The sequence below is a fragment of the Paracoccidioides lutzii genome (genome assembly GCF_000150705.2).
Source record: "Paracoccidioides lutzii Pb01 unplaced genomic scaffold supercont2.17, whole genome shotgun sequence".
Taxonomy (NCBI): Eukaryota; Fungi; Ascomycota; class Eurotiomycetes; order Onygenales; family Ajellomycetaceae; genus Paracoccidioides; species Paracoccidioides lutzii.
In genome coordinates this window covers 89,440-114,257 of record NW_015440963.1, presented here as the reverse complement: position 1 = coordinate 114,257, position 24,818 = coordinate 89,440, and the positions used below count along the sequence as shown (strand labels likewise).

Below are 24,818 nucleotides of genomic sequence, written 5' to 3'. Positions count from 1 at the left end.
GGAGCAGATGAGCAAGCAATGGCAAAGCAAATTGACAGAGTTGGAGAAAGTGATTTTGTAGCTATTGTGTCGAGAGTGTTCTTGGCTGAGAAGTGGTTCGAGAGGGTGAGGTGTTTAAAAGGGGCGAAGACGTCCCAACGTGTGAACGAGTACCTAGAAGGTACCTTGACGACATTTGTACCCACTGGCGAAACAGAAAGAAAACAGTACAGCCGCAGCGAAGCCCAGAATGTCATAGTATGCATGTATATATATATGTGTGTGTGTATGTATATATATATGTATATGTATGTATGTCTGCATGATATATAAATCCTACATGTTAGGAACTAATTTGAAAAGGATATTCTATGAATTAGTTAGTTGCTGGATCGGGATGTCTATTGCTCAGCAGGTAGAGATAATTTCAAGAGAAATGAATGCTGCTCCTTAGTTAATTATCTAGGGTGTTTATTTAGAGAACGATTTACCTATTTATTATTTAGACGCAAAACAGACCTTTGATGATGATGTTCATCAGGGGCTGAATTTATGAAACTCGTTAAAACCTTCCTTGATTATTGCTGTGGATCTTGGAGTGGATAGCATCGCAGCCGAGAGCTTAACAGCGCTGGTTTCCGACTGGAGAATAGTTTAATTACTTGCATCGAGATCGAAAAATATAAACCAGCTGGTCGAAACCCCCTCGTTCTCCATATATTTATTTATCTCTGGCTCAAGGGCAATCGCTCGGGGGCTGGGCTGATATTTACTATGGGGTCTTCGCCACCGTATTGTCTTCTGGCCCCATCTGCAAACATTCGGTAGTTAATAGAGAGGAGGAATACTTAACCCACGGACCCCAAAAACAGAGCAAGCCGGGAATGAATTCCTCTCCTCAACCAGTTACTTTGACCTCAAGACCTCCGGTTCAGTTCTTTGGCGTGGGCCTGAGACTGTAACTACTATGGTGCCCAGGATGTCGGGCTTTTCAAAGGCCCAGGTCTCGGGTGGGAGACCGCGGAGAGATGTTCTTGCGTCTCTCAAATTGGCCCAGATGGAGATATCAAAACCAGCTCTTCCTGCTGGTGAGTACAGATAATATACATGTATATGCCTTGCAGGGTTCGAGCTCTTGTTGACTGTGTACAGAAATACTATCTTCAATCCTAGATTACCTAGCTCCGTCCGATCTTATCAGAGTCGCTAGGGCATCCAAACTCCTGCGAGAAATGGTCTACGAGGACTCGAGATGGGTACAGAGACTCAAGCAGATTGGCTGCTGGAATGACCTGGAGGCAAGGAAGCAGGCGGAACAGTCTAATCCCTATCTCCGTAAACATATGAGTGTGCCGGCTATACACCTCCAAGCTCCCCAGACCGGTGAATCGCTTGCTGCGGACAAAAATGGAGACAGAACTATCAGTGGCAAATCGGATCCTTCTAATTTGTTTAAGGATGTTGAATTCTCTACCGGGATGGGAATCAGTAATAATTCTCTACGTCCAGATGCTCTCGCGGCTTTATCTGTCTTTTCCCGTGTCCGATCTATACGGGGAAAAGCAAGGGAGGAGTATGGGAAAATCCACGCGACTCTTTACCCTTTCTACAAGGATATCAGTAAAACGGGAGGATCGATAAATAGCATGGTTTTTAAGGTTTACGACAGCCCTGAAGACCAAGCCCAAATTCTGTCCGAGTTGAACGCGTTTGCAAAGAGTGATAGATCCCTGGGTGGCGAGGAGAGGCAGGGACAACTTCTCCGTGCCATATCTCTTTTTGAAGCGGCAGCGTTAGAGGAGTTTAAAAGTGGCTACGAAAATGGAGATATCGACGGCCTGATGCGGAGATATGGTCATGCCCTAACCACGTTGAATGGTGGCGGCGCAGCCATTGACTACTTCATTCGAAATAATCATTTGTTCTCTCGGAAATCGGATTTTGGAAGTCCTTCAGACTGTGTCGACTGTGACAACGGTGCTGTTAAGTTGGAGCACTCGCAAGCATTCCTCACTCGTCTCAATGTGGCATACAACGAGGAAGTGTCTATTATAAATATGTGCTTCTCAAAGCCTGAGAGCATCTCCACGCTATTTTTTGAGAGGATCGAGAAGGATGTATTATCTCCTTATTTTACCACTCTTTTCATCGATCTTCGTTCTAAGAACACTGAGTCATATCTCAAAGCTTTCTCCGGAACTTTCGCACAGACATCCCATTTTGTTCGAGAGTTACAACCGATTCAAAACTCCGGTGACGAATTTTTCGAGGCTGCTGGCCAGATTGTAGGAAAGGTATTTGAACCTTGTGTCGATCAGTATCTAACAGACGAACTTAATTACTTCCGCAAACACTGTGATGTCGTCGTGTCTGAATGGGATAGACAACTCTCAGAGCAAGCGGCCTCTACGGAATCTTTCTACATGTCCAACGTCAACAGGCAAGCTGATAAGAAAGATTTCTTGACCTCATTTAAAAAGGTCCTTATGGCACCCGTGAATATTCTACCCAATATCTCCTCCATGATGTCCAACGGGCCAAAGGCGGAGGATAACGAAAGGGATGTGCACAAACATGACCCAGATCATATTCCAAACCCCAAGTTTTCGACTCCCGTGTCTATTCCATTCCGTCCACCCACTCCATTAGATGATCTGCCCACAACCGAACTTGCTGCCAAAGTTGCGATCATGAATTCGAGACTCGAAGGTATCCGCTCCCTATTTAGTATCGAGGTAGCACTGGATTTGGTGCACACTGCCAAATCAAGTCTGGAGCGCGCGGGACAGTTCGTGAAACTAGGTGGTAAAGCCGGACAGAATGCAAAACTGCAGTGCGAGGCAATTTTCGTTTCGCTCTTGCAAAAGCTCGGTCACCGTCATGTCATTGCTGGCTTTGACAAAGCCGTGGACCACCTTTCCGAGTATCGACCACGACACAAAAATGAACATGATAGCAAGGGGGTTGAGCCACTGGTTACTTTTCTTGAGCTAGTCAATGTCGGCGACCTTATCCTGCAGATGATGGACGTATTCTACGAGCAGGAGTTGATCGCGACTAAATTAACCGATCGAGGAGATTTCCTCGATTCTGCTGTGAAAGAGAAGAAGAAATTTGAGCAGATGCTAGATGAACGGGTTGCTGGGGGACTCAGCAAGGGCATCGATGTCCTTATGGAGGAGGTCGACTACCTTCTGGCGGCGAAGCAAAACGCGGCTGATTTTAACCCGAGTACAGATCTGTCTGGGCAGAATGTTGTCGATGTCAGACCAAGCGAGGCAGCAAAAGCTATTGTGGATGTTGTCTCATCGCACACACGGATGCTTGTGGGGAGCACGGATAAGAGTACCCTAGACGTGTTTAATCAAGAAATCGGCCTGCGGCTTTTCGCCTCACTGTGCAAGCATCTGAAAATGCAACGTATAAATGTAGAGGGTGCGATTAAACTTATAAGGTAAGTCTCAACAAATAAATATGTCAAAAAAGAAAGGAAAAGGAGTCAGAACTCGATCAAATATTCCCCGCAAATGTTTGCTCTTAGCTTATTTATCCTAACTTTGGCAAATAGTGATATGAACCACTACTTCGACTTCATCAAAACCATGAAGAACGATCAGCTTCTTCAATACTTCGTTGCCCTCAGGGAACTTTCGCAGGTGTACCTTATCGATCCTTCTGATTCCAAGGAGATGGCTTCGATCATTGCCGACAGCGACCGCTTCCATGGCATCTTTTGCGCTGAGGAAGTGTATGAATTTGCCACAAGGCGGGCTGATTGGTATCAGGTCAAGAAAGGCGTAGAAAGGGCAATGTTTGGCATTGGATGTTTGGTTATGTGAAAAGCAGAAGTTCTCCGAAAGCTTGCATTAATGGAACGTTGGATATCTCTATCATCTTATCTTCCTATCTCTATGATAGAGCACTGTGAACTGAAGGAGCGGTCTCTACGCTATTCGCAAATATCGACAAGTTAATACGATTGTTCAGCGTATGTTCCCATCAATGGCAAGCTACATTTTAGCCGCTTAGACTCCGGTCGCGTTGTCGCCAGGCAAGGATTGAACTGTTTAACTCGGCCAAACAGCTAATCCAAACTATCCATGAATGTGCAAGACAGTGGAGATCACTCCGTTGAACATTACTCCTGTTCTTCCGTTGACAGTGTTGTATCTTCCAAATTCTTCCCCGCAATTCTCCAATGCGGTCTTACGCGATGACCTCGACTGCTTATGTAAGGCACATTTTCAAAACCTGACTTTTCGTTGGAAGCGCTGGTAGAAGCTTCATGTTTCAGGCCAGAGAAACAGGAATTTATCCTGACCTGTCAACAACAGCTTTAAGAGGACGATCCTGACGTAGCAGTTCTGAAGACATCTCACTTCTGGAATCATGCCGCCGCCAAGCCTTTTGCTCTGTTGGATGGTGATGAAAGACGTTGGATTCTTGCTACCACAGAGACTTATTTATGCTTTTCGCGATGACTTTATTTAAAGCATTTTCACAAATGGAAGCGGATATGGATTGTGTTGTACTTTGTTTTGTTGCTGATCCCCCATTCATCCACTACCAAGTGAATAAACGGGGAATGAAACGTCTTTATTGTTCAATTCTAACTCTTTCATTATAGTAGTCTACGAGACTCTATATGTCCATCCAAATATGAAAGCATCCCGTTATGTTTCAAATTGCCTTACATTGCATGTAGACACTTGTTTCGTCATATCCAGCATTTACGCATATAAACAGCTTCGATACCCCTTCCAACCGCATGCTTCTGAAAACCACTATATGAAATAATGACAAAGTTACTCTGCATACTCTTTCTCTGGTTTCACTTCCTTACAATCTCTGCCCATCTCACATTAACAGCTACGGTTACTCTTCCTCCTCGTCCAACAGCAGCGCAATCCTTTACATCACCCCGTTGCTACACCTCCGATTCGCAATTCCGCAACACTATCGTTGCCGTCACCAATAAATTCAGATGCGAACACAATGCCACAGCGCTTAAATGGAATAGGACTCTAGAAGTCAGCTCCCGAAACTGGGCTCGAAAATGCCGCTGGGAACATTCCGTATGTATACGATAATTTACCTTTCAATCTTTTTGAATTTCCGGTTATCGAATCCATCTCAATACCAAACCTCCCTCAACTAAACCAACCACGCATAGACCTCGGGTGAAAATCTCGCCATGGGCTACGCCAACGTCACAGCCACCGTCCAGGCGTGGGGCGACGAGCGGAGGACTTTCAACTTTAATAAGCCGCGCTTCACGCATGAGACGGGCCATTTCTCACAACTTGTATGGAAGGGGACGAAGACGATGGGGTGTGAGAGGTTTGATTGCGGGAAAGCTAATCTTCGTGACCGAGACGATGATGCTGCGCATGGTTGGTATGTTGTTTGCCAGTATTTTCCACCGGGAAATGTCGTTGGTGTGCGGTCTTTTGAGGAGAATGTTCAGCCTCGAGTTAGTGGTGGTGTCCCCAGATTGAAGTCAGGGGTGTTTGAGGGGTGGGCGCTGGCTATAATTTTAGCTGCGGTGCTTGTGGGAGTTGAAGGGGTGTGTTATGGCTAAGGATGCTGTTAGTTGCGCCTTCGCAGCGGAACTGTTCGTCTTGTCAAATATGTGTTCATGTAAAATGGCGTGAAAGTCTCGAACCATCCTGTTCATTTCCCTCTATATAGATATCCCTTTTTCCCGTTAAAATCAAATGAAAGCGTCAATTCTGAATTCCCATCTTCCTGAATTTAATTCCCTCCCTATCATCAAATATCAATTTAAATCAATGTCTCCAGATGCGAACTGCCTTATCCCTCCCCCCGCTACCTACCTTTTCTCCATCCGGACTCCAGTCAACCGCATAAACCTCATCTAAGTGTCCCGGTAAATCCATCGACAGCTTCCCCGTCCGAACGTCCCAGACTTTCAGCGTGGTATCCTTGGACGATGAAACGAGGAGTCTTGAGTCTGCTGAAAAGCAGCATTGATATACAGCACCCACATGGCCGCGGAGTGAAGATATAAATCTAGTTAAATTTGGTTAGACATATATATATATATACCTCTAGTATTAGATTTGGTTACAGGAGGGATTGTTGGCAAATGTTGAGGTTAAAAGTTTTGACCTACTTTCCATCCCGAGCATTCCACAATTTGACGTGGTTGTCAAAACTTGCAGATGCAATGTACGCTCCATCTGGAGAAAATGTGACATGATTTACTTCTTTTTGATGCCCCAGCATACGTGCCACGGGCTTATTCGATGACACAGGGTCCCAGAGAAACATGGTGAAATCGTCACTGGCAGAGACAAGTCGTTCGGTGATTTTATTGTTGATGGTTGCCGCTTCTTCGAACCGGCGCTTTGCGGTTGCAAATTTCGCCTCGTCCGTCTCGGGTTCCTTTTGATTGTGTTCGTAGAAGGAGGTTCGGAGAACAAAATCGGTTGATAATGCAAGGTAGTTTACGCGGTGTGAATGTGACGAGAGAGTCTGTAGCAAACTGCCATCTTCTGGATTCCAAATCTTGATCGTTTTGTCATGCGAAGAGGTGTATATGCGCCCCGTACCGCCCCATCTGACACAAGAAACGGAGCCTTTATGACCTGTGAGCACAGTGTCAATGCGTTTTGAAATCACATCCCATATCCGTACAGTGCTGTCCTTTGACGCAGATGCCAGCCGGGGAACCCCGGACTTTTGCAAATGGTACGGTTCCCATGCGAGACTCATAATCCATTTCGTATGGCCCTTGAGTGGCCCACCCAGTGCTTCGCCTGTTTTTGGACTCCATAGACGAACGGTATTATCCATGCTCCCCGTCGCTATCATCTGTGCATTCGGTGACCAGCTGACAGCAAGAACCCAACTGGTGTGACCTTTCAAAGTGTGCAAAGGAGTTCCGGTATCACAGTCCCATATCCGCGCTGTTGAATCTCCGCTTCCCGTGACCATGCGCGACGAGGAAGCCGGCGAAAACGCAGTCGCAAGGATAGCCTCTCCATGCCCTGATATCGATGCTGAGCATCGCGATACAGCTTTTACACGGAAAACTGCTTGTGGGGTGTATTGGAGGTGGACAGTATCTTCCGACGTTTTCAGTCCCGGTTTGAGGAGTGAATGATAAAGATCTGATAGGATATCAACGACATCTCCATGTCCTTCCTCCGGTTGATATGTAAACCGGAAGGGAACTTTTTCATTGTCATCCTACATTTTTGACTTTTCATTAGCTCGTCTTTTCGTCATGTCGCAACCTCTATATATCCGATCGCAAAATCTGGCGGATTTAGATTATGAGCGTACCTACATTCCCCTGTAGAGTATTTACAAGCGTCTCAAGGTTTTTGACAGTCGCATCTGCAATGGGAACAGATACGGGCGGGCCAGTGGGCTTCCCCGTGGTCTGGTCGAAGAATTGGACCCGGATGCTGCCCAAGTCAGTTGGGATGGTTTGGATTTCCTGCTGCAACCGCGTCCTCTCTGCAATGTCTCGTTTCTGGCGCTTGCTAGGAGGAGGCAGCACTGTTGCCATGTTGTGCTGGATTTCCAGAATCACTGCTACTCTCACTATTATTCCGTGGTTGAGACTCGTGCACATCAAGCAGCCCGGCAAATTATTTCGTACCCAAAATGAATCTAAGTTATTTTTTTAGAGATGACTAAGGGCTCCATACCGTTGGCGACATCTGGTGGTAACTAACGGTAAGCGGCTTAGCGCATATTTACAGCTACATCGACGGCATCAACTTAAAAAGGACATCAACTCAACAACGTCGAGATGGCTTCTTCGTATATCAGCAGGCATTGACTTGCAGTGTCCGGGCAGCATATTTTACTGCATTCGGCTATGATCCCGTGGATGCACATATTCAGTAACACTGTCTAGCGTAATTCATTCGTCGAGGATGCCTTCAACGTGCTTCTCGACGAATGCTTCGTCCTTCTGTTACAGCAATAATGGACGGCCTACCACAGCTATGTCAAACTCTGGATACCCTAGGACAACGAGGCCAACAACTGCGGGGACAAGTATCGCCTTCCAGGAGATTATTTGTGCCATCAGCGAGTCTCGTGGGATATCCCCTACTGTTGGCCTAGCTTTTGTCAATCTCTCCACGTCAGAGGCCGTGCTTTGTCAGATATGTGACAGTCAAACCTATGCCCGAACTATTCACAAACTAGCTGTGTTTGATCCGACAGAAATCCTTTTTATGAAAACTGCAAGGGAACCTCGTTCGAAGCTCTATTCGATCGTGGAAGAGAACCTACCCCTTCTAACTGTAACGTTTATTGACCGACGACTATGGGCTGAAAGGGCGGGCCATGAATATGTCGAGCAGCTTGCATTTAGAGAAGACCTAGAGTCAATCAAGATGTCCCTCGACGGCAGCTATTTTGCTACATGCTGTCTCGCTGCGGTATGCTCAGATTGTTTAACTTGGCGGACCGCCGTTGCTTGAACTAACATGTCCTCCTTCAAGGCACTCAGTTACATTGAAACCGAGTTGTCAAAGCAATTTTCTCGCCATTCTCTTCGTATTAAATATGAACCATCTGAAGGTTCCATGTTGATTGATCTATCTACAATTGTTTCCCTGGAGCTGATTCAAAACCGTCAAAACTCCAAGTCTCGCGACTGTCTTTTCGGGGTTCTCAATGAAACGTTTACCCCAATGGGATCTAGGCTTCTCCGCAGTAATGTACTCCAGCCATCCACGGAACCAGCCAAGATTTTGGCTAGATATCATGCGGTTGAGGAATTGAGCACAAAGGAAGAGATGTTTTACTCCGTTAGGCAGGGTTTGTGATCAAAGTATCTCATGCATATACCGCGCTAATGTCCCGCTCTTAGCTCTTAAGACTTTCGTTGATTCGGACAAAGTCCTTACTTCTGTAGGTTGTCGTGACTTAGGAACTGGAATTTGTCGAAACTAATCTATAATTTAGCTCATAGTGATACCAACAAGGATGACTTTTCAGCATGCAGAGCAATCGATAAATAACGTTATTATGCTCAAAACCTATGTCAACGCGATTAAACCCATCTACCAAGCTTTGTCTGGTGCGCAGAGCAGTCTTCTTCTGGCAATTCGCAACGTTCGTAGTCACCCTTTTCCCCCTTTCTCACCGTAAAAGACTAACAAGAGTTAGCTATGTGGGCCCCAAGAGTATGCTGCTATAGCAGATATGATTAACTCCACGCTGAACGAAGACGTTACATACCGGTCTCGGCCTTTAGACCTACGAAATCAACGAACATATGCTGTCAAAGTGAGGATCCCTTGAAGCATTTTAAGTAACGCTTTCTAATATATGTAGGCTGGAATCAACAGCCTCCTCGATGTTGCAAGACAGACATATCAAGAGGCAAACAATGATGTGGTGGAGCTAGCTTCTCGACTAGGAGGTATCTTTCAAATAGCAATCTAAGTCCTGGCGGACGCTAATGATAATCACTCTATTTAGATAAATATGATCTCGCCCTTGACCTGAGGTTTGAAACCGGACGACACTATTATCTCCGATTACCGGTATCCTGTTTGGATAACAATGAACTGCCCGATGTTTTTATTAATATCTTTAGAAAGAAGACTTACATCGAATTTCAAACTCTAGATCTCGTAAAGCTGAACCAAAAAATCACCGACGCCCATAATGAGGTGATCAACATGAGCGACCGGAGTATCCAGGAATTGATTGAGGATATTCGATCTGAAATAGCAGGCTTATTCCGGGTTAGCGAAAGCATTGCAATGTTAGATATGTTGGCTTCCTTCGCGCATCTTGTAACCATGCAGGACTACGTGCAACCAGAACTCACAGATACGCTTGCGATCAAGGCTGGAAAGCATCCTATCCGAGAAAGGATTAACGCTGACAAGTATGTGCCTAATGATGCGTATGCTACCCAGCAATCACGGTTCCAGATCATCACGGGGTGTAATATGAGCGGGAAAAGCACATATATTAGATCTCTCGCCTTGATGACTGTTATGGCTCAAATCGGCTGCTTTGTCCCTGCACAGTATGCTTCTTTTCCAGTTGTGCGCCAACTCTTTGCTCGAGTATCAACGGATGATAATGTCGAAGCCAACGTCTCTACATTTTCTGCTGAAATGCGTGAAATGTCTTTCATTCTTCGCAACATCGAGCCTAAAAGTATGGTAATCATCGATGAGCTAGGTCGCGGTACCAGCACTGCTGACGGACTCGCCATTGCCATTGCCATTGCCGAAGCTCTTGTCGAAAGCCACGCTCTAGTTTGGTTCACAACGCACTTCCATGACCTCTCCAAGATTATGGCGGACCGGAATGGCGTTGTCAATCTACACCTTGCAGTTGAAATGTCGCCCTCGACTTCAAAAATGACAATGCTGTACAAAATAGCGGACGGTTTCGTGAAGGACAAACACTACGGTCTTTTCCTTGCCCGGCTCCTCCCCTTTCCACAATCCCTATTGGACAAGGCGCAAGAAGTTTCCAAGGCGCTGAGCTTGAAGATCGAGAATCAGAGAAAGCGCTCCAAAACTTTGGCAATTGCGAAAAGGAGAAAGCTTATTTTAGACCTCAAAGAACAACTCCTCCAAGCGAAGGAAGGCGTCTTAGAAGGTAAGGCCCTTCAAGCCTGGCTGAAGAAACTCCAGCAGGAGTTTACGCTACGAATGGTGGCTCTTGATGAAGAAGTCAACATGGCAGAAGACGACATCATGGATATAGATGAAAGTCGAGACATTCAGCCGTCAGGATCTCTTGACCTTAATCCGGATATGATTTCTAGTGACCCTGGTCCCATTACTAACAAAACCACCTCCTCCGCAGGAGATTCCATTCCATGGTCGATAACCGAGCAACCCTCCTCGTCTGTTGTAGGGCTACTCGTGAAAGGTATTTTATGAAACTTCCGAGTTACTAAGTGCTGTCCATTTTCTTACAGCAACTTTCTGGTTGCCGCAGTTATATATTAATATGCAATAAATTTCCCCGCAATTTCCCCCTTTAATAAGTTTTGTTGTCCCTAGCGATTCCTGCCAAAATTCTGACTTCTAGCTTTACACTTGCATGATCTACGAAATTTATGAATCATACCCCTTATCTTCCGTTTCTGTTGCCTAATATTCACGACTTTTCCAAATCTTAAATTTTCGGAATACGTGCTTATTATTAATTTCAAAGATGTTGACAGCAGTGGCTCGCTCTTATAATGATTTTTCTTACTTAGTCTACATTTTTGAGGTCACTCCATTTCTACATGTTACATCGCAAATGTGACAACTTTAGCCATCGTCTCATGACCAGCAATTTTGTTTGCAGTCCTACATTAATAGCTAAACCATCTTTACTCATCGTCGGTGCAAAACCTCATTTCACAACCGATCCAACGAGTGCATAGATACATATGAACATCTTTCTCAGGCTATGCCACCCACTCCACTATCCAAAATGATACAATACCTGCTTCCCTTTCTTTCCCTTTCCCTTCTTTCCCCCTCCCTCTCCAAAATCCCCATCCCCACCCGCCTCTGCCGGTGTAGGATTAATACATCCCCTCCCCCAAGGCGACGGTCCGGTGTTGCCTGAGGATCCACTATCCCACCGCACGGTGCGGCGGGTAACACCTGCCATGAGTGTGTTAGGCTTCGGCGCCGCCGGGAGGGCGGGAAAAGCATCTGAGTTGGCACCACCGGTGCGGGAAGCTGTAGTCATTGCTATCCTAGCACCATTTGAAGGAGAAGGGCGAGAAGGCGCCGGTGAGGTCCCGACCGAGCGCGACGGGGGAGTCACAGTTGCCCATGGAGTTGCCGATGCACGTGATTTCCTGGTGTTTGAGGAGGCGCCTAGTGGTGGAAATGGATTGCTGCTGCTTGTACCATTTGAAAGTCCTCCTAGACTGCCACTACGCCCGACAGCGGATCGTGATGATTGTGCAGTCGATGACTTAAGGAGTAATACGCGTTTTCCACCGCCGCTGGTGGATGTGCTGGCGTTTGATAGGACGCTGTTTGACCCGGGTAGAGCTGGGTAGTCTTCGTTTATGGCGCGCCAGTCGTTCCACGCTTTGAGAAGGGCAGTGCGTTTGGACTCGTCGTCGTACAGCTCGGCAAGTTCCTTTATAAGTTTCCCTAATTCGCTGGAGGAGGTGTCGAAGAGCGAGAAGAAGGATTCTATGAGATAGGGCGCGTTGATCGTGCCGCTACGATACGCGGATACTTTGTTGCGGAAGTCCATGACTTTGAGCCGGTCGTTGCGTAGCAGGGAGTATGCGCGGTCCATTACGGCACCATGTGCTATTTGGCGGGCTTGTTCTTGTGGGGTAGAAGGCGTGGCATTAGGGCGTCCTATATTTAAGGACTCCATCGCCGGTTGAAGAGCGGCGGGAGTCGGTGTGGGATGTGCTGTGGTCGATTGTGAAGGCATGCGAACTGATTGGGCGCTGCTCGATGTGAGCTGGCCACCAAATGTTCTGCTGGAAACTGACTGAGCGCTCTGAATGGCAATTTGTCTTTGATAAGCCAGCTCGTCCCGCTTTAAAGGCTGAGCGCTGGATGGCGGAAGAGGCTCCGAGTTAGGATCACGACCTCTTCCAGCTCCGCGCCCATCTCTTCCGCCCCGCTGAGGTTGGTAAGGTGTTCGGTACTCAAAGCTGGAAATATCAACTAGCCTTGCATCTCTTCTTGCATCTTTAGAAAGTCCGGCGGGATGAGACTCCAGCTGATGGGCTTTCAAATCCAGCTGCGACTCAAACACCACAAATTTCTTCTCTAGACATTCTTTGTCCAGACAAGGGAAATGGTCTTTGCTGAAATGCTCCTCCAGAGCGTTATAGTTGACGAAGTACTGTTGCTGGCGGGATGCATTCCGCCTGTCACAGATATGGCAACGTTCGTGTTTATCTCGGCAATGCGTATAAAGTTCATCATCGCCATAAAATCTACGACGGCAAAACCCACATTCAGGATGGCCTCTGAACCCACTCTGATCAACAGCGCCAGGATTGTCATCTCCATATTTTTCATGTTTCCGGAGCTGCGTTTGGGAGAATAACTCATGTTCATGAGTAAATACCTTTTTATTTCGAGTACAAAGGTCACTTCAAACTTGTTAGCAGGGACGGTTGAGAAATTTTATGCTTTTAGCTGAAACAAGCTTGTACATACCACATAACCTTCTGATGTTGGTTCCTCACATGGCGGTGTAGATCCGGCCATCCCTGACAGGCGACGTCGCACTCGTTATCAGGACAATTATAACGCAGCAATAGCACAGTATCTTCAAAAATATCGTACGATTCGTACTTAATTCCCAAATTGTCATCTGTGCGGATGAAATCCTTATTCGTGAAATCTTCAAATTTCTTTCCTGGATCATCAGTGAAAATTACGAAGGGCCATTCCGTCTATTCGACATTCAACAAGAACGAACTTCAAATTAGCTTTCAACATTCTTTAAACTGTGTCAACCCAACTCCCAAATTGCCAGGATGGCTGCTAAAACATACCCGACAGTGCGCGCAAGCCCTAGTTTTATACAGTGCTCTCAGGCGCAAAGCACAGATATGACATGTCCGGTGGTTACAGGGCGCAACGGCGGTATGATCGATCTTAGACGCACAGATAAAGCAGACTTCCCCATCATCTGCCTGCTCTTCTGCAGTAGCCGCCGGGGTGGCCACTCCTTCGCCTTCAGAATGTTTGGCATCTCCAGTCAGGCGGTCACCGGAGGTACCTAGGTTGCGGTGAACTGGGTCTGGAGGTTCGCCCTTGCTATCACCACAGTCAACGGGTTGCCTAGGTCTGGTTGCGTTAGAGTTGGAGCCAGAGCCCTGTGGTCTTGTTTGTATTCCTCCACCCCGTACTCCCCCTCTACCTCCCCTGGCTCCACCGCCGCCCCCTCTCCCGCGTCGCTGCTGGCTGTCCGTCTGCATGAAGGGCGCCCCACCGCCACGACCACGTCTTCGATTGCCTCGGTTGGGACTTCGGTATCGTTGCGGAGCAGCGGTTGGAGAAGTGCTGGAGGATACCTCAGCCATACTGACTTAGAGAGCTGCGAATCTTGATCAATTCGCCTGAAAATCTTCTTCGACAGGGAAGAGATAATCTCCGCGAATACAAGGTGAGGAGATTTCAGTCAGATCGATCCTGCTCGTGCCTGGATGCTCAAAACGGGCTTGAAAAGGAGATATGGGTGTTATATAACAAGAAAATAGTAAATCGAAAGGAGGAATATATATAATATAGTAATAGAAGACCCGAATTCCATGGGTTAAATGTGGTGGATTTTGTGAGCTTCTTTACAGAGGACGTTGAAAATGTCCTATTATTTTGGGGAGAATACGATGTCATGTAAATTACCATAGGTCTGTAACAGTATTACTCATCCAACCCGCTGCTCAACAACCAGTAAAGTTAACTAAAAACTAGTAAATCGGGAATTTATTACTCAGAAGTATATAAATGTAGTCGTATAGATAGATATAATATCATTCATACTGAGTCACCAAGATGGCTTGTCATTCAACCAGTTATTGTTTCTCTTTTGTCCTCTGTAGCTGAGTCATGGCGGGCTTGTTTATGCATTGTCATGCAATACACTAATAGTGCATCTCATTCTTCAGATCGCCCAGTCCCATTTCCCGCTTCGATCCCCCTCTCCATCTCATTGATATTGATCAAATCAGACACTCTCCACCCTCTCAGTCTAGAGATACAGTAGATTGCAAGTGTAAGCGACGAACGAGTGTTGCGTTGATATCGATGAGATCATTTCTGAACACGTAACTATATTCTATTTTCTATTCCTTGAATCCAAGAAACAGACTTGAGCGGTGCAAAAGAAGACAAAGCATTCTTAGTGCGATTGTGAAAATATATCCGATATATCTATATACAATTTTCCGCTTTCCAAAAAGCCACTCAATCTCTCTAACAAAATCTGAAACCCGGATTTCAATTCTATAACTCCTACAGGGTATTGAACAATCATAAAGTGCGTTCCCTTCAGGCGACGTAAAATAAGCATCCAATATCACCAACCCTCGTTCCAGAACTAAACATTTCCCAGTTTCTTTCACTCATTTCCCTTCCCTTCTTTCAATAAAATATCTTCTCCTGCCAGATCGGCGGCTGGCTCTTTACTTTATCCCACTTGACCTTGTTCTTCTCATCCAGATGCGCCTCCTCATCTGTAATTGGCGTCACACGGCTAGTCAACTCCACCTCACGGCGACTAACCCCGCCCGCATCGCGTGGCACCCAGAGTAGCGGAGTCGGACTCCACACTGACTGCGGATAATAGGCGTTATCCGCCACTTCATCAGTGTATTCTATCGGGGCACCTTGCCGGACTCTCTTGCGCAGCGTCTCATAGTCCATGTACATGTTTGGTTCTACGAGCGAGTGCATGAAGTAGGAGAATTTGTAGGTGAGAGTGTGGAAAGTGCCGGGCGTTTGTGGGGACGAGGGGATGATCTCAGTGGACATGCCCGTCCCCGCTCTTTCGGTCACAGTTATGGTCGTTTGGCCTTTGCGTTTGAATCTGGAGGGGACAGATGATGGGCTCGGGAGGCTGACCTCGTTGCTTGCCGTTGCCGGGCTTATTGGAGATTTTTCGCTTGTTGCGTACGCACGGGAGCTGCTTGCATTATCCTTTTCTTCTGCGTAGCCTTGTTCTTCAACTTCCTCGCTGTCATCACTCATCTTTTCAGCTTGTTCCAGCGTTCGTGGGAGCGCAGAAAGTAGTGGGCCCAGTGCATCATTGAGGGAGATATGTGCTAGAATTGTTAAGATGGTGAAGAGGACCATCATTATGACTGGCCCTATCGCACCCCGAATGGCAAACAGGCCAATCATGCATACTGATGCGAGATATATACCAGTCATGACTTGTTGCAGGGCACGTGGGTATATCAAACCCTTGGTGTCCACATCGGAGTCGTAGACAAAAAGAAGATTGTAGCGGTAGGCCAGATATACCATGTATAAGCCGAACGAGGCAAACCCGAGGATAATAGGTGCGACACAGGAGTATGTGATTGCTAGATGCGGTCAGATATCGAAGAGAGAAACGAAAAACCGAGAAAGATTTAGCCGTTATAGGGGCACAGCTCTATTTGTCGAACTTACCAATCACGACCATATTTGTGAAAACTGGCAAAACCGTAGCCCATTGTAATCCGCTCATCGACGTCCACCGCGCATACAGCTTGCGCGGGGTTGCATCAAAAAATGCAACAAATATTTTGAAAACCACATATCCCACCACTTGTACCACAGCGCCAGCGCTTAAGACTAGGCCCTGAAGGAGGAAGTAGGAAATATAGAAATTTGACGCCTTTGGAAGGTTCTTCGCCAACAAGTCCTTTGCTGACATGGGATCTTTGATGATTTGGCTAGTTGCCGCCGAGGCCGCGGATGTCAAAGTTGTGACGAGGAATACCTGAACGACCTGGAAGCAAAAGTGGGTGTTTTGTGTGAATAGCTCCACGGCAACAGTGGTCGGGAGACCTGTTTGCCTCGCGAAAACTATAAATAGGACGAATTAGTTATATTTTGGCAGCAAACGGGAAGAAGTCTACAATGAAAAACAAAACCAAAAACAAGTCTCACATCTCAAAATAATCGGTACCAATGCCATCAGCAAAGCAAGGCCAACAGCGGGAAGCAATCCGCTGATGACCCCCTTAATTACATCTGGCAGCTTGTTAATAAAACTGAGGAAAGGGAGGAGTTTGCTCAGATAAGCAACGTTCGAGATCATTCCAACGAAAGCAGAAGGGATGGACCAGAAGATAATTAATGCAGTGATCGCCCCTTGAATCAGGAACTTCCGAACAATTCGGGCCCACCAGCTGTATTGCAAAGTAGGCCAAACGATTTGATGAGGTGTAACTCCAATAAAACGGGGAGTCATTTGAAAAGGTTGGTGGTGAGAAAGCGTTTGAAAGGCCGTCTGCGCAGCTGATTGCGTATCGAATTCAATAAACACTGCCGGGATGGACTTTGCATCGCCTTCCCGGTGTTTCTTCTGCAGCTTTTCGACTTCTGGAAGGACTCTTTCAAGTTCAGACCGGAGCCATTCTATGGTGTCTACCTTCTTGCCCATGAAGAAATGAAGTCGGTGTGTGGGTCGTTTCACTTTGCCTTCCCATGCGACAGAATCGAGGTCATGATCCGCTCCATCTGGGATAGCAAAAGCATCTATGGCAGATTCCTCATCCTTTTTCTGCATTTTAATAGCTTTACATCTTGCAGAATTAGCCGATTTGATCAGGCGTGTTTCCATCTCCTCGAGCCGTAGCGCTAATTTGTCTCTTGTGCTGACTAGATCATCCAGCTTTTTGCAGTCTGTGGTAATCCATATTCGTCTGACAGACTTCCCAAAGACGTTTTTCAGCTTCCGCTTAGTGAGAAAGGCTTGAGGAACAGCCATGAATAAGACAGTCCTGGACGATATACGACTGGCATACAGAGGCGATAAAAGGTAGGCTTGTCGTAGTGTGGCGTAGAACATACTTTCCCGTGTTATGATATAGAAAACAAAACCTATCACCAATCTTAGCTCCTTTCCACATCATTCACCTCCCTTGTGCGAACATATTTTCACGTCTCACCGAAAAACGTCCAAGAGACAAGGACATGTGCAAAATATCGACGTGGTTCCTTCACATTACTAAAGCTCAGAGCGTCGAGCTGGGTATTGCCAGCCCCTCCTGTAGCATGAATAGGGAGCAAGACTGGCCATACTATAAGACACCCAACGAAACATGTCACCGACATGAGGCGGAGAAACCGCAGAAAAAAGTATCCATCCAAGGATGAATGTTGAAGTACATAGGTGTCTGACAGGTTGAAGAATGCACCGACCCAATTCAGCCAACCCGAAGGTAACTCTGGACTTCGCTCACTGGAAGAGGGCAAATTGTGAGAATGGTCTCAATAAGCATGGAAGAAAAAGGAGGGCAAAGGTTAGGGATATTGTACTGTTCATGTATATTTCCTAAATAGGACCTGGGAGCATAGAATCGTCGCTGACTCCGCCGGCAGATAATGAACAATGCAGTCCAGAAGGTAAAAAGGATAAAGGACGGAGCAAAAGTTGTAAGAAGGGCGGCAGCAGAGGTAGATGTCTCTACCCCGAGGGAGTTGAGCGTAGAATCAACAGTGGATGTCTGGTTACTACCACGGGAAGACCCGATGTTTGGATCTTTACTTGGATCCTAGAGGGATTTATCAGCCTGACTCTACCTAACACTGTTCAGAGTCTTCTCTCTCGAAACCACATGGTAAAACTGACCAAAAAGCTCGCCATTCTTCTGGTGTCCTGGTTACCCAGTTCCAGTGAGAGTATAGGGACTATTCAGCTCGGTTTAGGAATGAGAAAGGGGCTGGTTGTGAGGTGATGAAGAGCTCACCACCATGCCGGCCACAAAATCAAGGGCCCGGAAACCGCAGATTTTATGATACTGAAAGTGATGGGAGAAGTTCAGGGCAACTTTTGTGTGTATGCCACACACCCCCTCATGAGAACCAATCTGTTGTTCAATAGGAACCGGTGGTCGAGGCTTGCCCCGCCCATAATTATTAGATGAGTTTTCCTTCTGACCCGTAATTTTTGTCATTTTGGATAGTCCAAGCGGAGCTCAGGAGACAAATGAAAATAAGGAGCCGATAATTTCCCTCTTTTTCTTTTTCTTTTTTTTTCTTCTCTTTTCTTTTCTTTTCTTTTTTTTCGGTTTTGGGGGGTGGAGCTGAGGTGGGCCGTTGTGGCTTTTTCCCAAGAGGTCGGCATGAAGAAGCTTTGCCCTTGGGGTCTTCAGAGAGTGCAGTGGCGGTTGCAGACAACCTGCCCCAGCAGATAGTTCTGCGGTGTGGGGGCCCCCGCTTGAGATTGTAAATCTCAGCAGCAAGATCCATTCTTATCACTCAGGAATCACGGACCACTGATTGATACCGCTGGCGAATGACGAGGTGGAAGCTAAGTTTGATGGGCGTGCATTAATAAACCTGGAGAAGTTCAAACAGGGGCCAGCTGGAGCCCGGATTCAGTCAACGATTAACTAACCAACCCAAGTTCCGGGCTTACTAACCTAAGTAACTAACTAGTGGGCACTATTGGGGGATGCTAGGGTTAGCGGGCTTAGGTTGGAGGTACGATTGCAATGGAACAGCTCTCCATTCCTTCTATCCATGGGGACTCGGGAGAACTTGAAGAACTTGAGGGGGGTGGTGAATCTGAAGGATAGCATTATTGTTATGGATTTCTATCAGGGTCCACTTTGCAGCTGACCATGAAGATATAACTACATACGCCTAGTTACTCGCCCGTGTGTTGGTTGCAGCAGCGAGTCTATTTCATTTCATGCCTGCCCATGTGGAATTATAGCCCCTGGAATAGGTGTTGAACACAACACAGAGTAACTAATAATGCATACAGCCATGGATATGACCATCACAGCATGCTCCCAAAGCTCGACTCTTACACAGTGGCCATGTATTCCCGATGATTCTCAGAATGGAGCACTTCTTAGGTAGTCTAAGTACCCTGTATTCTCAGCTCTTATGCTGCGTAGAGTTGAATCAACCATGAATTCATGAAGCGAACGCCTGGGCTTCATGAAATCTATATGGCAATCCGTCACGAAGACATAATAAGATATGGTCCTGATTGTTAATTTGTTATCAAATAAAATACCCCGTTCAGGGTAGTGTGAGGCTAATTTACTTTCATACCAAGAAGATACCCGAAGAATTATGCATTGTACTGGAAAGTAGTTGTCGATCTGACGATCCCCTGCAAGAACTGCAGAGTAATTCACTGGGCAGTGACTGATGGGAATCCTTGGTCTGGAATCCACCGTATCTCAAGGGACAAACCAGTGATGGCGTGTTGTTCTCTGAATATTTGGGGTAAATTTAACCACTTTCCCAGGAGCAAAAATAGAAGGATAAAGCCGTTGAAAATAATGCCGCTGTGAACGATCATACACACCAGTCACAGACTGTTTTGACGGTGAAGAAGAGAAGAAAGAAAAGAAAGAAAAAGCAATGATATACGCATTGATTTTCAGAGCTGAAAAACTGAAAAATCAGATAACCTTATTTTGACCGACAAAATCGAGTCAACTAGCCCCAAAGGAATTCAGGACTGCAAAGATCAAGGAATTCAAGTCCGTGAAAGAAAAGGGGGCCACAGATTCCCAAGACATTTGGACAGGTGGGGGCAGCGGGAGGTCAAACTTCGCCTCATCTTAACGAACAGTCACTATAACTAAATCGCGACCGGAAAAAGAAAAAGAAAAAAAAAAAAAAAAACCAAAACCCAGGTTAATAAAGAGGAATCCCCTGTTTCGTGTTCTCGTGCAATTGTCATCGTGGCTACTTCTCATTATCTCTCTTGTTTCTGAATTATGGTATGGTCCAGTTCTATTATCGTGTGATTACAACTCATGGCGAGTGTGGAGTAAGAAACGTGATGGACACATCTCGCGACAGATAAAAACGTCAACTAAGCTGTGAGTCTTCATCCTCAGTGTCACACTGAGTTAGCTGCTTTCAGTGAAGAAACCTGCATTTGATATGTTGAATGTCGTCAACGCTCCTGGCTCTCCATATGCCAGCTGGATCGTGTTGCGCCGGGAATCCAACCTCGTCTGACTGGGGGACCATCTGTGACCTTGGTGTGTTCTGTACAGAACATATGGTTTTAATGCAGTGCAACAACGGATGCTCGAATTGTGTGATTTGTGGGGAGGAGAAGCAAACATCTGAAGTTCACACTCCAGGTATCAAATCAACAACCTCGGTAAGAGGAAAGGATTTAAGTCGACACATTCTGCATAAAGATCTGCAGGATGTGCAGACCGCTCCAAACACTGATTGTCTGATAGCGCTGAAATTTATCCCACATTAGTTGAAGAGTGACGGGAGAGTGCTACATATTCTGTTGAAGTGACCCTTAATCGCAGGGTCCTTCTCTGTCAATTGTGCTGGGATAATGTATCAAACGCTTATACCTTACCAATTTATTTTCTATTTTCTCAAGTGCTGCAGAATGAATATCTGGATCAAGTTTACTACATGCTGTTGTCAGCAATATCTGCTAAATGTTTGGGCTGTATGAATTGAACCCAAATGGAAACTCTGTCAGGGCTCTTCTGCCAATTGCGGGACAGCGACACAAACTGATCGCTCCTATATGGAGCCCTTTGCTGTTGTTGACTTGATGAGAAGAATTCACAAAAAGGGCGTCTGGTGATTTCAGGGGGAGGACCAGGAGAATACTTGTTGCCATCACATCATCTGCGGAGCACAATAACGCAGAATTCTGGATGGATAATACTTCTGCTCTCTTCGTCTACTTCATAGTGGCATTGCCGCCAACAATACCCATGGCACTGGTGGTGCTGGTATCTGAACAAACCATGCAAGCGGCGCTTGCAGAATCCAGACACGGAAATGACGCATAAAGGAGTTAAACCACCCGTGCGCTAAGACTGTACAAGCGACTGATGACAGGCTAGAGTGACACATATTACTTTGGCCCTTTGTATAGTTATTGAGAATATTCAAGCTATGTCAGCATCAACTCCGTGGCAGGAACCCGCTCAGCCTGGTGTTCGTCCAAATGCTTTTATCCATCGTCCAACTAGGTGTATGGAACGTACTGACGATGTCCAGGCACCGAACAGCTCGCAATATCAAGCGAAAATTGCTGACTGACGTGAGAACAAGCAGAGAGAAACAGAAAGGTTTCAAATCAAAAATGTCCCGTAGTTGGAGAAGGAGTATACGGGATATTTGAGCTGGAAAAATGTAATGTAGTAGAAGTATTGTGGAGTGGATCATATATTTATTGTTATGAGGGAGAGGAAAATCTTCAACAGAGGTCGGTGTCATCATTTTATATGCTGAGATAAAATGAAGATATCATTAAATAATGTCATCTAGGATTGCTGCATTCAATATCTATTTGTTGCAGAGAAGTTTTGAGCGTTTCAAACATTGGTCACCCAAAACAGCAGTCTTAAAATAGTGAAGTAGCAGTATAACTTCTTTTCTTTTGATAAGAAGATTGTTTGGTTGGAAATCTTGAGAATTGGCAACATAACCAGTTTAAATTTTCAGTCAGTAAATGAAAGAAGTTCTCAAGAAATTTACTCATGCATTTCATGGGTGGGCTAGATAGAAGGTGACTCCCTCTATCCTAGCTAACAGAACACCAAACATGGAAAACTATACCATTTTATTGACAGTGATATTGGTAATATAGTCTCCAACGTGGCATTGTTCAACTCAAATATCAGGGGCACCGTGTATCGTGATACTATCTACTGCCAGAGTCCAATTTCCACAGAATAAGTTAGAAGAAAATGTAGCTAGAGTGAGATGCCCAATGTTGCAGCCCTTGACTGACATCAACCTAGTTGATAGTTTGATGTTGTTGCAGTGTGAAGGAGAAAGATAAAAGCGATTTGAGACAAGGGCGATATATCAACTGGGTCACGTGATTAGAGCCGATATTGACAAAGAGATATTGTGGGATGTGGAAGGGAATATCTCAGATTAGCAATTTAGATAATTGACATGTTTCTTTAATGCACATTCACCATTTCCTCATTTTCTCATATGATGGAAAAGGGGAAACCACTTTAGCGTTTTAGAAGAAGATGGATAGCATGCTTAAGGCGGAAGCAGAAAAGACAAGGAACTAAATGAAATAAAAACTGAGAAGCAAAGTCAGTAAGGAGACTAGATTGTTTGGCTTAATGGCTAACTAACATATCAAAATTAGCAAAATAAGGTAAAGCAATACAGAGTGAAGGATATTTCAGGAATAGTGAGGACAAAGTACCACAGGCTCCAATGTGAGGAACATAAATAACAAAGACAAAGACTAAAAAATAACTGAGAAAAATGAAAGGAAAAATAATTTCAAAATTAATCAAGATATAGAAGAGATAAAAAATAATAATGGTTCATTAAATGATATAAGGGATCCCACCAACTCCGTCCGCTGGAGAGAGAATAATAATTGATAATAAAAAAAAAAAGAACAAAAAAATAGAAAAAGAAGAAAAAAAAAATTGACGTAAATGATCCTGAGGGGGAATAAATGTTGTAGGTTTTGAAGGAACCAACTATGACGCTAATAGGCAATAAACAGAACGGATACGCCCGCTTCTCCTGTGGTGGTATATTGGGAGAATAGATAATGAAACAAGAAGTGGCTTAGATGGCGGAAGAGCTTGTAAAACGGTAAATGACAAACAATAAGATAGGAGATAATATCCAGTTCTGGGATACGGTCGGATCAGGTTGGCAGAATGCCTGTAAGACGCAAGTTGGGTTTCCAGTGGGAAAGACACCAAGGAAAAATATGTGTGGAGATACATGTGCATGTTTGCATGTGTGCGTCTCACAGAGAGAAAGATGGGGGAAGAAGGAGAGGGTGATGAACAATATTATCTTCATGGCATTTCGAAAAATAACGCGTAATTGTGATGACCAGAGTAATAAAACAAGGAAGAGATAATTGGACAGGTGCAAATACTCCAGTTCCCCCATATTAAACGCCGGATCGTGATGAGATAGGCGAAAGGAAATTCTTTTTTCGTCATGGAACTGCATAATTCACTCGTCAGGGTTGTAAAGGTTCTGGTTCAGAATTTTAGTCATGGTGAACATGTGTATCCGATCCTGTTTGAAGACGGCTCGCATAAGACCATCGCATCGAATTTGGCGTCGATCAGCCGGGTCCTGGAGGTCCTTTTCGCGGATATACTGCCAAACCTTCTTGACGGTTTGTGGTCGGGAAAGCTTGGTCTTGTTAGAGAGATTCACTTGCTTAAATAGGAGTGCAATGAGATGAAGTGAAATACGAAATGAAGATGAGATAGATACTCACGGTAATTTCACCTCCCAATAGAGCAGAGAGTGTAGGAGACAATGTGAGAGGTTTCTGGGATAACATTAACATATGCAAGTTTACTCGTCAATAGGAGCTTCCGCTCACATGAAATCCACCTGTTCGAGTAACCTCCTTCTTTGATTCTGAGTCAGGTTCATCTAAGCCAGAATCATCATCCGCCTTCACTTTCTTTGCTGTTTTGGATTTCACAGGCAACTTCTTTTTCTTGATCAGCGCAACCTTTCTCGTATTTGCACCTCTTGTTGGTCGCGCACGCAGGTTTTCCTCAGCTTGTAACTTGGCCGCAAAGATCGCGTCGGCATCCACCATATCGGACTTTCTTTTCTTTTTAGGTGGTTTGTCCCCTGAGTCGGAGACGTTTTCTGGCTCTGCGCTGCGCTTCTGAGGCGAAGCTGAAAGGGCGGGGGAAATGGGCTCGACTGTGGACACTGGGACATGATTGTTGGATGAATGACCGTTGACAACGGTGGTGACATTTGCTTGTTTCTCGCTCTGTTCCGCAAAGATATCAAAGCGCTGCATAATCAGCTCTTTGATTGCGGCCTATACTCCGTACTCAGTGGCGCGTTAGAAACAGAACAGCAACTAGTCTGGGGAATTTTTTTTTTTTTTTTTTTTTTTTTTTTGGGGGGGGGGGGGGGGGGGGGGGGGGAGGATGGTTTGGTCTGGGGAGAAAGTAGTTTGGGAATAACCTTTTGCGGGGTGATATCGTAGTTTACGGCATCCTGCAAGCCTTTACGTATCCGTTTCTCGGAGATAGTATTCAGATCACTGGATGCCAGGATAGAATCAATAATTTTGATATACGACGCCTGGACGTCGTGGGGCACTGCATTGGCGGGAGAGTCAGCGTTTGATGACACCTGCATCGCTAATTGTAATCCGTTTTGAGGCCGGGAAAAGGGAAG

General features: G+C 45.6%; 8 protein-coding genes across 8 annotated transcripts; 3 read left to right on the top strand and 5 right to left on the bottom strand.

Annotated features, from left to right (window-relative positions):
• Nucleotides 1–18: 18 nt before the first annotated feature.
• Nucleotides 19–3,818, top strand: PAAG_06091 (F-box protein pof6; the record flags this gene model as incomplete). The annotated part of the gene is made up of 5 exons (XM_015845787.1): nucleotides 19–237; nucleotides 586–806; nucleotides 886–1,067; nucleotides 1,132–3,433; nucleotides 3,548–3,818. 5 exons carry the CDS (start codon nucleotides 19–21, stop codon nucleotides 3,816–3,818), a joined length of 3,195 nt encoding a protein of 1,064 aa, XP_015700013.1.
• A 957-nt stretch (nucleotides 3,819–4,775) lies between these two features.
• On the top strand, nucleotides 4,776–5,560 carry PAAG_06090 (hypothetical protein; the record flags this gene model as incomplete). The annotated part of the gene is made up of 2 exons (XM_002791779.2): nucleotides 4,776–5,054; nucleotides 5,153–5,560. 2 exons carry the CDS (start codon nucleotides 4,776–4,778, stop codon nucleotides 5,558–5,560), a joined length of 687 nt encoding a protein of 228 aa, XP_002791825.2.
• Nucleotides 5,561–5,768: 208 nt separating this feature from the next.
• Nucleotides 5,769–7,519, bottom strand: PAAG_06089 (WD repeat-containing protein; the record flags this gene model as incomplete). The annotated part of the gene is made up of 3 exons (XM_002791778.1): nucleotides 5,769–6,012; nucleotides 6,116–7,194; nucleotides 7,295–7,519. The coding sequence occupies 3 exons, from the start codon at nucleotides 7,517–7,519 to the stop codon at nucleotides 5,769–5,771; spliced, it is 1,548 nt and encodes a 515-aa protein (XP_002791824.1).
• Nucleotides 7,520–7,892: 373 nt separating this feature from the next.
• On the top strand, nucleotides 7,893–10,883 carry PAAG_06088 (MutS; the record flags this gene model as incomplete). The annotated part of the gene is made up of 7 exons (XM_015845786.1): nucleotides 7,893–8,405; nucleotides 8,469–8,787; nucleotides 8,840–8,880; nucleotides 8,935–9,084; nucleotides 9,139–9,258; nucleotides 9,307–9,394; nucleotides 9,454–10,883. The coding sequence occupies 7 exons, from the start codon at nucleotides 7,893–7,895 to the stop codon at nucleotides 10,881–10,883; spliced, it is 2,661 nt and encodes an 886-aa protein (XP_015700012.1).
• Nucleotides 10,884–11,418: 535 nt separating this feature from the next.
• On the bottom strand, nucleotides 11,419–14,014 carry PAAG_06087 (hypothetical protein; the record flags this gene model as incomplete). Its single annotated transcript, XM_015845785.1, has 3 exons — nucleotides 11,419–13,075; nucleotides 13,143–13,381; nucleotides 13,484–14,014. The coding sequence occupies 3 exons, from the start codon at nucleotides 14,012–14,014 to the stop codon at nucleotides 11,419–11,421; spliced, it is 2,427 nt and encodes an 808-aa protein (XP_015700011.1).
• Nucleotides 14,015–15,074: 1,060 nt separating this feature from the next.
• On the bottom strand, nucleotides 15,075–17,759 carry PAAG_12152 (hypothetical protein; the record flags this gene model as incomplete). The annotated part of the gene is made up of 4 exons (XM_015847678.1): nucleotides 15,075–16,018; nucleotides 16,107–16,505; nucleotides 16,590–17,525; nucleotides 17,594–17,759. The coding sequence occupies 4 exons, from the start codon at nucleotides 17,757–17,759 to the stop codon at nucleotides 15,075–15,077; spliced, it is 2,445 nt and encodes an 814-aa protein (XP_015702669.1).
• Nucleotides 17,760–17,851: 92 nt separating this feature from the next.
• On the bottom strand, nucleotides 17,852–18,601 carry PAAG_12151 (hypothetical protein; the record flags this gene model as incomplete). The annotated part of the gene is made up of 3 exons (XM_015847677.1): nucleotides 17,852–18,199; nucleotides 18,277–18,303; nucleotides 18,395–18,601. 3 exons carry the CDS (start codon nucleotides 18,599–18,601, stop codon nucleotides 17,852–17,854), a joined length of 582 nt encoding a protein of 193 aa, XP_015702668.1.
• Nucleotides 18,602–23,612: 5,011 nt separating this feature from the next.
• On the bottom strand, nucleotides 23,613–24,779 carry PAAG_06085 (SWIB/MDM2 domain-containing protein; the record flags this gene model as incomplete). The annotated part of the gene is made up of 4 exons (XM_015845784.1): nucleotides 23,613–23,798; nucleotides 23,887–23,940; nucleotides 23,995–24,453; nucleotides 24,603–24,779. The coding sequence occupies 4 exons, from the start codon at nucleotides 24,777–24,779 to the stop codon at nucleotides 23,613–23,615; spliced, it is 876 nt and encodes a 291-aa protein (XP_015700010.1).
• Nucleotides 24,780–24,818: the final 39 nt, after the last annotated feature.